The sequence below is a fragment of the Aplidium turbinatum genome, chromosome 14 (assembly GCF_918807975.1).
Source record: "Aplidium turbinatum chromosome 14, kaAplTurb1.1, whole genome shotgun sequence".
NCBI classification, from domain to species: domain Eukaryota; kingdom Metazoa; phylum Chordata; class Ascidiacea; order Aplousobranchia; family Polyclinidae; genus Aplidium; species Aplidium turbinatum.
In genome coordinates, this window is record NC_137485.1 from 10,179,993 (window position 1) to 10,195,372 (window position 15,380).

Here is a 15,380-nt window from a genome sequence, read left to right on the forward strand (position 1 = left end):
GCTCTTTTACCTTTTTGTTTTTTCGTGTACTCCCGGAGAGCAAAATCCGTCATTTTTACATTGATTCAACGTTTGCAAACGATAAATCAATATAAAAATGACAGATTTTGTTGTCTGGGCTCTTCCAAACAGGTGCTGCTTTGCGTGAACCTTTGTACATTACATTGTAATTGAAGTAACATTCTTCTAATCAAACATTAGATGATTTCAGTTTTTGCACCCATCAGCAAGAATGGTGGTGCAATGATTGCAAGTTTTGTCATTCCAATATACATTAATGTTTGTTGGTGAAGCTCTATCCACTCTAAACAACCCATGAACATCTGTGGCTATTGTGGTGCACTCCATGGCTCACTGTGCACCCTGGCAGAAGAGCGCTGCCCTCGGACATATGCTGTTGCATTGGTGAATATTACGCAAATTCAGCAATGGTGATCATGCTAACTATTTTTGATTGTGAAACAAATTTTATTGCTCAAAGGTCAAATGATGTCGAACAGATGTAAAAACAGCAACAAAAAATCATTGCTTGTCTTGAAACGCTCATGGGTGTTTACTTTGGTTGAACAGGTTCCTCAACTCTTGTGGAAGCTGTATGACGACTACAGTGACGTCACGAGATAATCTCACTTCAAACCTGTCAAGCTCTTCGTATGTTCAAGAAGTTGCAAATGATGACTAGGGAGGCTAGATTTACGTTTAATTAATAGAAAATCCAGCTCAAATTGACCGATTGATCATATTTTCGATACAACTTCATTTCGTAAGTAAAATATAACGTGAAAGGAGCTCAGCATTTATATTTGTTGTGATAAGGAGGCAATTTGCTCTCTTTGTCTGTCTATCGGTTACAATCTGATGTTGATAGGAATGAGTTGACTCAAAAGGAAAAATTAACTCTTTGAAACATGTTCAACCCGCAATGATTTCATAAGTGATAAGACAAACATTTTCAAATTTTGTGCTAGATTAATAACTTACCATATAAAATGTCTACTTTTTTATTTCGTGTTCAAATACGTTCACAAAAACATAAAGAAATTGCCAAGTACCTACTCACTCACCTCCGTGCTGTTCAAAGCAATCACTAGGCCTTGATTACGTCATACCAAGTTTCAATATTTAAAAATAAAAACCAAACCAAAGCTCCTTAAAAGGTAGTTGACGTTTGTCCAAGTTGATATTTGTAATGCACGTTTAAGTTACGTATATTTTAAAGAAATACAGATTATTTTACATGAATCTTTGCGCAAAGTAGAAAAAATAAGTTCAAAATTTCCAACAGGGAGTGGTGCTATACGTTGTTTAAGTGAATAGAGATTCAAAAATAGAGTCGGCCTACTTTATTTCAAGAGCAAAAAGCGTGAGTCTCAAGTTGGACCATACATATAAGCAGCATGCCTGAGTCTCGTTCTCGAAGAGAGAGAGAGAGGCCTCTCTTGGTTGCACAACCCAATGGTTGGATGGTTCATATTTGCATTTAGCCAATCAGATGAACATCCTGTCCCAAAGTCCAAAGCTTGTCATAAAATAAAATTTTGGTAAAGAAGATATTTTCTTGAACCATCTTCATAAAATTCTTTCAGTTTTTAGAAAGTGTATCAACTTCAAAAACGATGCGCTTTATGTTTTCTACAACTGCTAGAAAGTTAAGAAAAGCTCCAGTCAGTGGCCACTTCATACACTGCAAATAAGCGCAGTGTGAGATGAAACAGAAAGTTTTCTATTTCATACAAAAGCATTTTTTTCTGTTTTATTTGAGATGAGACATGTTTGAAAAAGAGCTTTCTATCTGATCATATAGAAAGTTGTTAGAGGTGTTTTTTGACACATGCAACTTCTGAATACCGTATGACTACGTTATCCTCTCCTATAACTTCTACAGTAGCCTACTTCCCTTGTGTTAGATAGATCTTCGACGGCAGCAAGGTCATGCAGTGTTTTCCTGTTTTAAGTCGTGCCAATGTGTGACTAATGAAGGTTATTTCAACGCTTGTGCGTAAACAGAAAAGGTTTATGACGTTAAACTGAAGCAGGGAGTTTATCATGTGTAGATTTTGCAGCTTTTTGGCAAAAAGCAGCTTTTGATGAAGTGAATACAGCAAAAGGCTCAAGAGTGCGCAATTATTTGCAGCACTAGGGGCAAAAGTGGCTAAACTTTTTCTTCGACTTGGAGGGTTGTCATCTGTCACTGCTTAAAGCCACCGGAAATCATGACAGAAGCCTCGCTTTCTGGCACAGTTTCAATTGCAACTTTACTAGCAAGCACTAATTTTTAGCTTTATCTGATTGTTTGCACTAGAGTTTTCAATTTCAAAGATTCTACTTTAAACTTTCGTCTATGCACTTTTTCGCTCATTCTGTAAACAATGTAGCAAGCGTATAAGAAACTTTCAGAAAGAAGTTAGATTTATTTCACTTAAACGGTTTATCTGAGACAATATTACCTAGGTCGAAAGCAAACAGTAGGGTTAATCTTACATTGTGCAGAAGATCTTTTGCAACCTGAAATTGTTGCTTCAATTTACTAAAGTCATCTGCAAGATGGGAAATTTTTTTGGCTCTCTTTTCGGGCGAAAAGGTAAGAATGAAAAAATGCTTGTTATTTTATTTGGCATTGTGATTATAATCATGAATATGTATTGTTATGATAGTGTATTTGTAACTATGAATTACATGATAGATTAGTTATACTTTGTCTACAACAGGGGCGTGCAACTGTTTATCGCAATGGGCCACAACGTACAATTATAATGATGCTGAGGGCCAGTCTATCGAATAACACATGAATTTATATGAACAATTTATTTAATGGAAAAGTACACACAATCAAGTTACACATTGAGTTTCAGATATCTTGAAGCTCAGTTTTGTAACAAGCTCAACGTCTTTCTTGTAACCGTGAAATACCTCTTGCTGTTTGCTCAAAGACTTTTTCAACTGCTGCATTTTGTCAACCCGTAATTGACCCACAATGCTATCATATTAGCAGAGTGTTTTGCACAGTAGTGTCGCTTGATATTGTACTCTTTCATTACTGCTATAGTGTTTTGACAAATCAGGCAAACAACATCTTGATTGTGTTGAACAACAAAGTAATTTATACACCACTCATTGTTGAACTTCCGCCTTTCATAATCAACCTTCCTTTTCTTACTTGTAGACATTTTTACTATGCTAAGCTTTTTGTAGAATAAATATTAATATATTCACCACACTGCACCCATAAAGTAAGATTTATGTTACTTAATCATTGGTTCATTGCCAGAACAAGGCGGTTTTCTACAACGCTTACTAATGACGCAACAATAATGCTAATGATGTAATAATGCTAAAAGTCGATAATACTAATGATGACGTTACAAATAACAACATTCTCCGATCTAACAGTGAAAAGTATTTAAAAACAATGGGCTACTTGATGAAAAATGTGCGGGCCACGTAAATGGGTACCGCGGGCCGTGCTCTGGCCCGCGGGCCGTATGTTGCACGCCTCTGGTCTACAATATGCATACTTTTCCAATAGATCAAGTGGTTTCCGTTCTACACTATTTTGCATCAAATTTACGATGCAACACAATAGTCTTTTATCCCAACTATTCCTCATTGAAGACAGGTGAAAAAGGAACACAGTGAATAGCCTATCAGTGTCAGCTTGTTTAACATGACCCGACATGGAATCGAACCAACACTTGCCAGAACTATGGAACTGGAAGATACACCAATTGCTTGATTACCGAGTTGCAAGTTCTGACCCTATAATGCGTGGCCTACAAAATAGATGGCCTAGCCTAGACCACTATGGACAAGTCTTCACAACTGAAGGTTGAAGTCGATTGCTAATAAAAGTGCAGGCTACTCGGGTTCTACATTTGCCTAAAATATTTCCTCAGGTGTTTTTCCAAACTAAAATGGTTTTGTTGTATCGTAGATCACAAGTTACAAGAAACCATAAGGACAGTCATACACATAAAGAGGAAGGCTAGTCCCAAATAATTTTTGCGAAAAAAATCATACACTACTTTAAACTTTTCTACTTCTACCAGTAATCTAATGCGATACTTCTTGTGCATTGATCAACTTATTCTCAGCATGACTAAAAGCAACTTATCATGAGTGAGACTATAATATAAGATTACAGCGGTAGAAAAAAATCTTTCAATCTCAATAGATCTAGATGAAATTTATTTTTGCAACGAAAAGTTTTTAAGTAGCTTAGTTCGTTATACCAACAATTTTATTTATTTTTATTTTTTTAAGCAACACAATGAGTTACTTTCTGTCGCACATCCACGACTAATAAAAGAAGACCAGATGAGCCAAACAGGAAGTATTAAGCTTGTGGTACAAATTTCTCGCCCGATGTGGTTTGTGTTTACTTTTGATATAAAATGACCAAACTTTGTCAATACTTGCAAGAATTTTGTATTCTATTAGCTACCTTACCTCGCAAACGTCATTTTTGAAATTTATTGTTCGAGACTCTGACATGATATGCTATCAACTGGTAACCGGTTCAGTCATCTCGTCTTCTAATAGTTAGACTGAGAGTCTCAAAGCATTCACCTTCGCTAGAGTAGAGACCTAAGTTTACACGGAGTCGAACCAACATCAAAAACTAAAACGTTCAGCATCCGACCTCTTCATCTTAGCGTTCAAAGAGGTTTTGGTGTGGAGCTGATATCACATCATTTTACTTTTCGTCATTAACGCGTCCGGAACGAAAAAAAAAATACTGCTATAGTCACAATAAGCGATCTACCAGCATGTCAATGAACGGGAACAGATGATAAAACCTTGAAAGTTTAAAAACGTGCCTGAATAGTTGTTCATGTACTACGTTGTGTCTACAGCCTATGTCTGTACAGCCAGCACGGCCATAAAACCAATATGGATGCAGCGTCAAAAAAAGGACGATTTCTATTGTCTTGAAACAGCTGTGTGGCCAATGGACTATGAAACGGAAGTTGGTGCAGCCTCACCATGCACATTGCACAAGGCAGTTTTTTTATTGCTTGATTGAAGCTGTATGTCTCTTTTTCAGATGCAAAAGTTTACATTTTCATACGTGATCAACGTCTATCACCAACTTAAAAAACAATTAACGCTGCGTCAATTTTTATACGTTTTTCAACATTATTATAGAGAAAGCCTCTTTTCAAATATTTCCCATAATGAATAATGCGACAACATTTTCGCAAAATATATTTAGCCGTGTATTTTTTTCCACTTCACTGATTAAAGTCATTGCCACCGCATACAACTATCAGATGGGCCTAAGTGTGTTTCTCAGTCAGCAAAACCCGTCCTTTTTACATTGATTCAGCGTCAGCTGGCTGGGTTATATTGCTTGGAATGCAACCCTGGTATAAGCGAGCTGAATTTTTTTCGTATTACATCTTGACTTGTTCGACTTAAGAAAAAAGCGAAAACATTCTTGTCCTCTGCATAGTACAGCCACGTCATTTTCAACTTGAAATAATATGAACTCTTTTGAAGGCTTTTAGTTACGTTACGCTTTATTGACGATATTTTTCTCATCGGTTAGTTTAGAAAAAAATTATTGTATGCCCCAAGGCCAGAGCAGATTTGCTTGCTGAAGAGAGTTTTAAAAAATGCACGGGAATGCTTGTTTCAAATTTCTAGAAGTTTTACCTCTCATTGAAGAGAAGAATTACGCAGGCGTGGCGTATTTAAAAAAAACTGAGCAGAAGCTGTAGCGCAAAAACAGGAATTTAGTCGCAAAATAAAAACATTGTGAGACCATAAAATGATTGCATTTCGAAATTTCTATTTTAAGCTTACGAATCAAATAATTTAACAAAACACAATGCATCTGAAACGTTTCGTTTGGAGACCCATTTTATCAAAAAAAGTAGCTTTTTCTTTTGGTCATAGGTTAGCTTGTCGAGAAAGAAAAAGAAGATTCCAGCCTAAAGAAACAAGTAATTTCATGTAGAGTACATTTCATGTGCTAGAGACGTCATGTTAGAAATAAAACTGTCTCATTCCATGTTATATTTACATCAGAATACGTTGAAAAACTGAAAAGCCGACAAAGTGCTTTATGCTGGTTTTCATGTTTCCATCTAATGTCAACAAGGAATACTTAATAATGTGACGTAAAGCCTGGACCAAAGATATTTGCTGTGACAGTCTGAGTTGGTTCAAAGCCGAAAACCTTTTTAAATATTGTAATGGCTTTGCACCTTATTACGGATGGTTATGTTACTCAGATTCTTCGAACGGCTTGGAAAGGGAAATTGGATTTATAATTGTGTTTTTGTGTAATGGCGCAGCTGCTAAGGTGCTCGCTTTTCAATCATGAGTTCTCTGTTAGCTGGTTGTGGAAAAACATCGCTCACCTCTACCCAGGGTATAATAAATTGGATGGGCGTAGTTGATGAAGAAAAGGAGGCCGAGAGAAAAGAACTGGCCATCATACTCTCTTTAGTTCAGATGGTCTAGTATAACGAGAAGCTTATCCCCTCGTTTCCCAAAGCTTAGTATCAAGTACATGGGGCTACCTTTACCTCTTTTTGTGTAATACGTCGTTGTGTATGCTCACAAGCCTATTGGATGTCAAGCGTTACCTACCAAAATAGAAACTAATTTTCATGGCCAACGATGTCAAGTTATTGGATTCTATTTCTTTTCAAGCCTATTCATATACAGCGAAGGGGTGATATTATAAACTGCTTGACGATCAATTGAAAACGCTTGATACGGCAGATCGGAACAGAAGTAGTTTCAGCTGCTCATTATTACTTTGTCAACCGAGCCAGTTATCTAGAGCCTAAACCGCCTAAACTAATCTGAAAATATCTAAACGGTGATTAAGAGATTTCAAAAGGAAGTTTGCTTTCCCATCATTTATCTGTGCTGGTAGATTGAGATTTGATATTGATTTATTTAGAAGGCAAACGTGTTGTGGAAACTGATAATAGCTTTAATTTATCGTTTAGAGATATATTGTGGCCCTATAGCATTAATTGCTGCGACTGGTTAGATTGCATAACCTGTAACATTGTCGGCTTGTATTCAGTTAAAATGGGTGATTTTCTAGGCCAGTAGTTCTCAAACTGTGCGTCGCGACGCCCTGGTGCGTCGTTTCAATTTTCCAAGGGCGTCGCAAAATAGTTCCGTTTCGTGGCTGAACTCAGTTTATCTTATAAAAACGAGGTTAACATTTTGAGGACGCCCACTGAAGTCAGAGTTTTCGAAACACTTTATGGAGAAATGAATGCAAAGCAACGAAGTTTGCTCTTTTATTGTTCATGGTTCATCCAAGGTGGCTTTCGCTTGGAAAATCTTTTGAACGCTTTAAAGAATTGTTAGACGAACTACAGGCTTTTTTGCAGCAAGAAAATAATCCACTTGCAGATTGTTCTGCTCAGAACAATTTTTTATTGAAAATGGCTTACTTGTGTGATATCTTCGACAAACTGAACATTTCTGTACAAAGGCCGGATAAAAATATGCTTGACGTTTCAGATAGAATTGCAACATTTGTTAAAAAGCTGCTATTGTGGAAGGAAGATATAGCAAACCTGTCTGGAAGCTCTCAATACTTTACTTTCTTATCCAATTTGCTTGAAAAGAAAAGTATGGCACTACCTTCAAATTTGCGAAGCATATTTGGGCAACATTTGTCCAAGCTCGAGTCGAAATTTGCAAAATACTTCCCGAAAAATTTATTAAATTACGAATGGATTCGTGATCTTTTTGTCCAACCTACTTCATCGCCTTTTACTGCACAAGAAAAAGAAGCCTACATTAACCTTTCCTTTGACAATTACCTGAAAAGGATGTTCAATTCAGGAAATCCGGCAAATTTTTTCGATTTCAGTAAAGATGGAGAAATCACTACAAATTATGATCCCATTCGTCACGTCGTATTTATTTTATGTGAAGCAGGATTTTCTGCCTTGGCGGTGATAAAAAGCAAATATCGATCATGAATAAATACTGAAAGAGAAATGCGGGTGGCGATTTCAAAAATTCTCCCAAGATTCAACGAACTATATAAAAACAAACAACTCACACATCACGCTAAATAATATGCATTGATTTTTGTTGTTGTATCAATAAACACAACTTTAGTAATAAATTTCCTCATTAACTTTTATTTGCTGGTGCGTCGCAAGTCCAGAAAACTTCTCCAGAGGCGTCGCAAGAAAAAAAAGTTTGAGAACCACTGTTCTAGGCTAACGATTTTACTTCGCATTTTTTACCAAAAATTCAAGCTGCAGCGAGCAGCGTCACCGTTGAAAAGTCGCCTGTTTTTCCTTGGACAGTTTTAGCGAAGAGGCCTGAAGTGCAGACTTGTAGCAACAACCATCAATTGCGGCGTTTATTGCGCAAGTTTCTGAAAAGTTTTTTTGCTATGGTTTGTCTGTGGTAGTTTGTGAAACCAACGCGTTCTTGCAAGAGTTTCAACATCGCCAAGTTAGAGTTTCAGACAGGTTAGAACAGCTGGTTTACTCCAGTGTAAAAGTAATGTCAGGATTTCCGCATTGGAAAATTGATAGTGTATAGTTAGCTTAGGCAACAATACTGACGATGACATGCGCACGCACCCTACACTTTTGTCAAGTTTACTGATGATAAAGGTTATGAACGCTTTGTCTTAAACTCAAAGGATTATGACAGGATTTGGTTTACACGAACCAAACCAGGATCGCAATTTTGTCGCTAGTTGGTTTTTGATGTTGTTGATGTTTTTGTTTCGTGTAGAAGTTTGCTTGACAAATAAAATGACTGAATCTTCAACAATTTCTCACAGCGATACTTTCTCGACTGTTAGGGATAGAACGTTTGCAGATAACAGTTTTTAAAAATGGGTAATTTATTCAGTAAAAAGAAGAAGGCGACAATCAACAAAGAAAAACGTAAGGTTCTTTATGGCTTATGCCATATAATGTCGTGTTATTTGAAACTGTATCGGACCAAATTGTGTTTCCAGTTTCCAAACTTTGCCAGTTTACATTGTTTCAATGTGGTGAAACATTGAAACGATGTAAAAATGGCACTGCTGCTGGCTGGAGCACTGATAAGAGAAAAGTATTTAATATTGACCATACGTTAATATGCTACATGACGTTTTTGAACAGCGATGAACGATATGCCACTGTAGCATAGATACTGGTGTGTCTGCATGATATTTGGACGAATCTTTAATTTACGCAGAGAAAAGCTTTTATTGGAGAAGTACTCGTATCATGAAATTGCTTAAATTTATTTAGTACGTGACTATGTTTTTGCAAAAGTATTTTTGCAGCTGCAAGACTTTAAAGTTTTGCAGGGAGGTAAGCATACCAGACAGAGGTCCACTGACAACTCATGATACAAATGCAGTATTTGACGTAAAATATAAACAAACCTAGAAGAAGGTATTATTTTTCGTCCTGTTAACCATCTCATGTTGGCTTGGTTACCTCGGAAAAGTCAATAAAAATTATTGTTTGAAGATATTTAGTTTAATGAAATCACGGCAATGTTGTTTACAATAGAAGCCTTAGTTAAAATTCATTTGGAATGTTTTTAGCAATCTGATTCATAATAAAGACGTTTAAAACCTTTACCCTTTCACTTATTTTTGAAGTCATATGCATTTAAGATTTCTTTGCGAAAATTGGTCCAATTTACACTGCAATTGTCTAAGTGCAGGCATACTCCTAAGGGTATTTATCAAGCTAATTTCGTACTTCTTTTTTGTATACAGCAGCGTATATATGGTAGGCTACGGCATATTGCAGTTTGGTATAAAATTTCTAATCTTAAAATAAAATAATTTTTTGTTGTTATGTTAACAGTCTTTTATTCTACAAAACCTTTTACTTTTCTGGAAATCTATTTAGCTTATGTTTTTAAAACTTTTCAACTCTGTGTAGCTCCCACCACAACGGAGGAGACACCTACTGTGGAACCAAAAGATGTTCCTCCATCAGGAAACTTTGCAGAGGATCTATTGAAGGCACAAAACGAATACCGCAGCAAACACGGGGTCCCGGAAATGACATTGAGTGACAAATTGACTCAGGATGCTCAGAAGTAAGCTTTAAAGCAGTATTTAGCTGAACCTATATATGGGTGTTAATAGTTTAAAACTGATATGCGTTTGTGCATCTTTCGTTTAGTGCAATTAAACCTGGTACATTGACAGTGTTGTGAGGAATGCACCGACTCATGAACAAACAATTTAAGCAAATGAACTCGATAGTTTAGATTTTGAAAATACGATATGGAGAGCAAAAGTTTTTAAAAAAATGGGCAAACCTGAATTTTTCATGCATGCAACAAGACAAATTAGATATATAGGAGTAGGATTGTAAGATTCAAGAAGTAAAGGAAAAGATGTCTCATACTCAGTTACTGATGATGATGGCGTATGAGCGATCTTTCCAGGCTAAATTGGAGGGCAGGAAATCTTCAGCCACTCAGCAGTCTCGTCGTCCAGGACCCTCAGACCATGCGCACCGTGTGGAGGCGGGTGGGTTAGGCAGTGGTGGATGACATGGTCTGCGGTCTGTTCCGTGGCACCACACTCGCATTCTGATGAAGGAGCCAGGCCCCACTTGTGTATGTCCGAACGAAAGCGGGTTACTGAGGTTCGGGGAATGAGAAGAGAAGAAGAGATTCTCATTACACTAGGCCTTCGCGCTTATGACAATAGGGTGGCTAATTCCTTTTTCTCGGCTATACCTTTCCTTCAGAAATCATGTCCACTCAATTTATTACACTCTGAATAGATGTGACCAATACTTTTCAACCACCAGCTTAAGCCGGGTGTCAAACCAGGTTTGCATTACTGGAAAGCCAACGCCTTATCCGCTGTATACCATCTCACCGCGTTCAAGGAGTAGTCTACCAAAAGAGTTTCCAATCCATATTTCACAAATCATATTCCATGCCGGGGCGAGTCAATTTCAGAAATGTTTCTTTCAATACTTATTCTTGCGCAAAAAAGCAGCTTTTCAAATAGCCTTTCATTTCAGATGGGCAGATACGATTGCCAAGAAAGATAAATTGGAGCATAGTGAGGAAAGAGATGGAGCCGGAGAAAATCTTGCGTGGGGGTCCGGCGAGCTTGGAGGACAAGAGGCAGCTACGATGTGGTATGATGAGATAAAAGACTATGATTTCAACAAGCCTGGTTTTGCCGGAAATACAGGTAAATATGTTGGTATGGTCTATTCATACAGTTTTACAGGTCTCTACAATTAACGCGAATAACTTTCTATAAACTGCCGAGTCACATTATTGATGCTAGACAGCGGATAAAATTCCGTTGAATGCTTAACAGTTTTTTACTTAAAATATTTGTTATTTGCTTTAACAAAGTTACTTTGGTAGATTTGTACGCAGATTTAAAACGACTGTTTATAGGTTTAAGATCTTTCTTGTGGTTTATAGAATTAACAAATTCACATTCATTCACATGAGCAGTGGAGGCGTGCAGAAACAAATTTTAAAAAGTTTGTAATGTTTTTTAATCATCAAAAAACTGTACCTTTACTTTTCAATTTAAATGTTGTTTTTTTGAGCAATGATATCTTACTGACGTATATTGTTATGCTTTTTTTCTTCCACTTGAAAACATCCTTGGGTCTCGATTTTTTATTCTCTTGCATTTGTTGCTTGGCACTACTGAAGGGCTGAAGGCTATTGTATAAACTGAAGAATAAAAGCATCAACCGGTTGGTTGGTTTTGAATCTTTATCCTTGAACTGACAAAGCCTTGATTGGTTATTCCTGGTAGTTTCGCATATTTGTAGAGGCTCTTGACGCAGGGCCGGTTACCGAGATTGACAGAGTGAAGTTTTTTTGCGATTATTGAAGTCTTGTTGCCAAGGAATTATTCCATTCACTAGGTTCAGCTGAATGGAGAGCAGTCCTGAAGGCGTTGCTCAAGCGCACACCCTGAGAATCGAACCAGCCGAAGTGATCTTGAGCCGGGCGCGTAACCACTGAGCTAACGGGGCGAACAAATTGCAAAACACTAAATCCTTGCAACTCCACAACAATGCGAATGACCGTTGAGTTGAACCCAAAAATAAGGAAAGCCACTGTTTTTAGCAAAGACCAACATCGATTCCGACTTCACAGCATGTTTGTACCAAAAAATCAGCAATTTATCTCTATCGTTTTAGGACATTTTACTCAAGTTGTGTGGAAGGCGTCTACAGAGTTTGGCGGCGCTATTGCTACGTCTGCTTCGGGAGCTTCGTTTATAGTTGGTCGATACCTTCCAGCTGGTAATGTCAACGCTGAGGGTCAGTTTGAAGAGAATGTTCTTCCTGCCAAATAAACCCTGCTACTATCTTTCTCTTTGGACTTTGAAGGACATTTTGCAACTTTCAGCCAAGATCAAATTGTCTACTTTATTGACCATCACTACCATGCTCCAAGTAAAGAAACTTATACTTGTAACTTAACCTACTGCGTTAACAGTTTACTTGTTGTTACTTCCGATTAAATAACAGGTGGTTTATTTAGCTTTTTTGTCCAATATGCAGTATTATTGTTTTGAGAAAGAAATATTCCAGTGATGCATATTTTTGTGTATACTTGTACTACAGTGGTTGACACCAGTGAAAGGTGAGGCAAGTTGAGTACGCCTTCACTTAAAGTAGTTTTTGCAAAAAAAAAACATTTAATGCCATTTGTAATACATTCTATTGCGAGATTTTGTTGGTGTCAAACGCATGGTTTGTCCATTATTTAAAACAATACGTTTTGCTTTGTTTATTTTCATTTTTACAAACCAAAGAGTGCCCAGGTTATGGTCAATGGTCATTGTCCATCTCACCTAACCTTCTCCTTAATTATATGATGTCGTATAAAACCTAAAGTTCTCTATCGTTGTATTCATTTTTGTTTCGTATAACTGCTTGTGGTTAAATAAAATAAAAAGCGTTTACAAGCAACGGCCTATTTAAGTCTTCTAGAGCAGGGCTCCCAAACCGGGAGTCACGACTCCGCCGCAAAGGGGTTCGCGTAACGAACTTCAGGGGTCGCAGAGAGTATACCAATTTTACATAAAGTACTGCATATTATCCTATGGTGCTTTTTAGACGTTTATTTCAAAATGCAGTTGTTAAAACAGATGTAACTGGTCAAAACATTATTCTCAACTGAGCTTTAGATTTTGCGTAAAAAGGCCTAGCCCTGATAGTGGGACAACTTGATGATTGCATGCTAGTAGCTAAATATTGAAAAAGTAAATTTAATTGAATCAATAAACAGCCGGTTAAAAAAATTGAGCGGTTACGATAATTTCGATAATTTTTCACGAAAGTGGGGCTATTTTGGAAGGACTGGGTTGGTATGTGTACGGAGGAAGCCGCTGCAATGACCGGACATATACCTAGGTTTCATTCATAAGCCATAGGTGCAATTTGCGAGTGATACACATATTGCATTTACATACTACAGACTATGATCTATTGCGAGACCCTATAATAGCTCAAAAAATATCTCATTTAAATGCTGTTAGGCAAGATACTGTGAAATTATTAACTTTATTAAGACTCGTGCACTTAATACTTGTACTTTTGCAAGTTTATATCGTGAAATGTAATTAGAGTTCAGATCCCTTTTACTGCATTGTGAAGTAAGGTAGCACACAAAACCACAGCTGAAAAAGGCTATTGACGTTGCAAAACGAAGTCGTGGTTTTTCCAACGGAAAAATTAGACTTGGTCCATTATTTCTGCAATTACATCTGGCTTTTGAAACGATGCTATTTGTGAAATTTGCTTGAAAAACTGAAATAACTTAATATATCCATCTAAGAAAAAACATTAATCTTTTTACATTGAAATCAAAAATTGAAGCGTTCGTCAAAACATTAAAAACCTGGAAAGAAGAATTAAACAAAACATTAAAAATCTGGAAATGATTAATTTGAAATATTCTCATCTACTGAAGAGTTTTTGACTAACAATGATTTGAAACCAAGCGCACACCCCGAGAGTCGAATCTCCAAGGCTCGTAACATCTTCCGGGTCTTAGCAAATTTCTTTTACAGAATTAGAAATTTCCGATCGATTGCGCAATGAAATTATCTAAGCCCTCACGAAACGACAAGTTTCGTCTGCTGCATAGCCGAGTGCCTTGATATGTCGCTCAAAAAGACATGGATACAATGATTAGCTTTTTTGTTTTGCCGTCTATTTATCTGATAGCTCAGTTGGTTAGCGTGTGACTTCTGGAACAAAAAAGCTTCGAGATCAAGCGGCGCTGGTTTGCCTCTCGGAGTGTGCGCTTGAGCAACGTACGTTAAGGACTGCTGATGCTCTCCATTCAGCGGCATCAATGGATGGAATAATTTCCCGACAACAAGACTTCAACAATAGGAAACTTCACTCTGACAATCTCGGTGACCGGGCCTGCGTCAGTGGTTCAAAGCCTTTACAAGCATGCAAAACTGCCAGGATTAAACTCTGCAGGAACCTTTCCCAGTCCGAGGATAAAGATTCAATCAATCAATCTTTCACCACCATGCGTCAGCCTGGATACGACAAAAATTATTATTTGCTTCTACAATATAACTTTATGTACTAATCTATACTTTCTGAAAAAATTAAGCTCTCTCTACAAAAGCACACCATCAATGTTTATTTATGTTCAAACAAATTTTATTAATCTGAAATTCTATGATCGATGCTTCGTGTAAACACGACATAAATTTGCAAAACTGATCTTTTATTTGCATTGAACCTTCATGTAACTAAACAACCTTTTAACGAGGAAAGCCTATGTTTTGTGAAACGAAAGTGAGTTGATTGATGGTCGGACTGGGTTGATAAAGTTTAGCTTAGCCTACTACTTCTACTGTATATTATACAGTATAGGCTACAGTGTATAACCAATGAAAGCAAGCGCAGTAAGCTTATTCACATATTAAAAAGCTCAGTAAGATCTGTGTTTGTAGACGCTTTCGGTAGACTGTCTTGTTATTATGGCTTTAGCAGTAAAACACAATAAAAGTAAAGCATGTGGAAATCCTAGCCCTAATTCAAGTGCAATATAGCTCTGAAAAACGTAATGGTAGAAAATTCTAAAGTAGGCTATATGCTTGAGGCCAGTTTTAAAACTCAGAAAAATTCACGAGTTAATGTTTACATTTTTTGTTGTTTCAACTTTGGCAGTAAAACGCAATCGATATTACCACAGTAAAAGCTTATAAGTGACAAACCTTGATAGGTGCTGCAGTGCATATGGGCTATAGGCTACATTGTTCTGAATTCAAACACTTGCAGGCTACACTAGTGGTCTACACTCTCTACATTCTTCTTCGTCGTATTAGCTGTTCTTCTGAACTATATGTTTGGGCATGATGTCATCAGCCACTCGACAGTTTCGTCATCCAGGGC

The 15,380-nt window shown here is 37.2% G+C and overlaps 1 protein-coding gene across 2 annotated transcripts; it reads left to right on the forward strand.

Annotated features, from left to right (window-relative positions):
• The first annotated feature begins 2,424 nt into the window (after nucleotides 1-2,424).
• LOC145783315 (Golgi-associated plant pathogenesis-related protein 1-like) lies at nucleotides 2,425-12,925 on the forward strand. Of its 2 annotated transcripts, none has more exons than XM_082595162.1 (4): nucleotides 2,425-2,581; nucleotides 9,894-10,053; nucleotides 10,998-11,173; nucleotides 12,153-12,925. In XM_082595162.1, the coding sequence occupies exons 1-4, from the start codon at nucleotides 2,545-2,547 to the stop codon at nucleotides 12,308-12,310; spliced, it is 531 nt and encodes a 176-aa protein (XP_082451288.1). In that variant the 5' UTR covers nucleotides 2,425-2,544; the 3' UTR covers nucleotides 12,311-12,925. The 2 variants fall into 2 exon arrangements, with proteins under 2 accessions (XP_082451288.1, XP_082451287.1); XM_082595161.1 differs by lacking the exon at nucleotides 2,425-2,581 and adding an exon at nucleotides 8,784-8,891.
• The last annotated feature ends 2,455 nt before the right edge of the window (nucleotides 12,926-15,380 follow it).

Coding starts and splice junctions, on each gene's coding strand:
- LOC145783315 (XM_082595161.1), top strand. CDS start 8,840: ATGGGTAATTTATTCAGTAAAAAGAAGAAGGCGACAATCAACAAAGAA. Junction 10,054..10,997: donor TTGACTCAGGATGCTCAGAA/GTAAGCTTTAAA, acceptor CTTTCATTTCAG/ATGGGCAGATACGATTGCCA. Junction 11,174..12,152: donor TGGTTTTGCCGGAAATACAG/GTAAATATGTTG, acceptor CTATCGTTTTAG/GACATTTTACTCAAGTTGTG.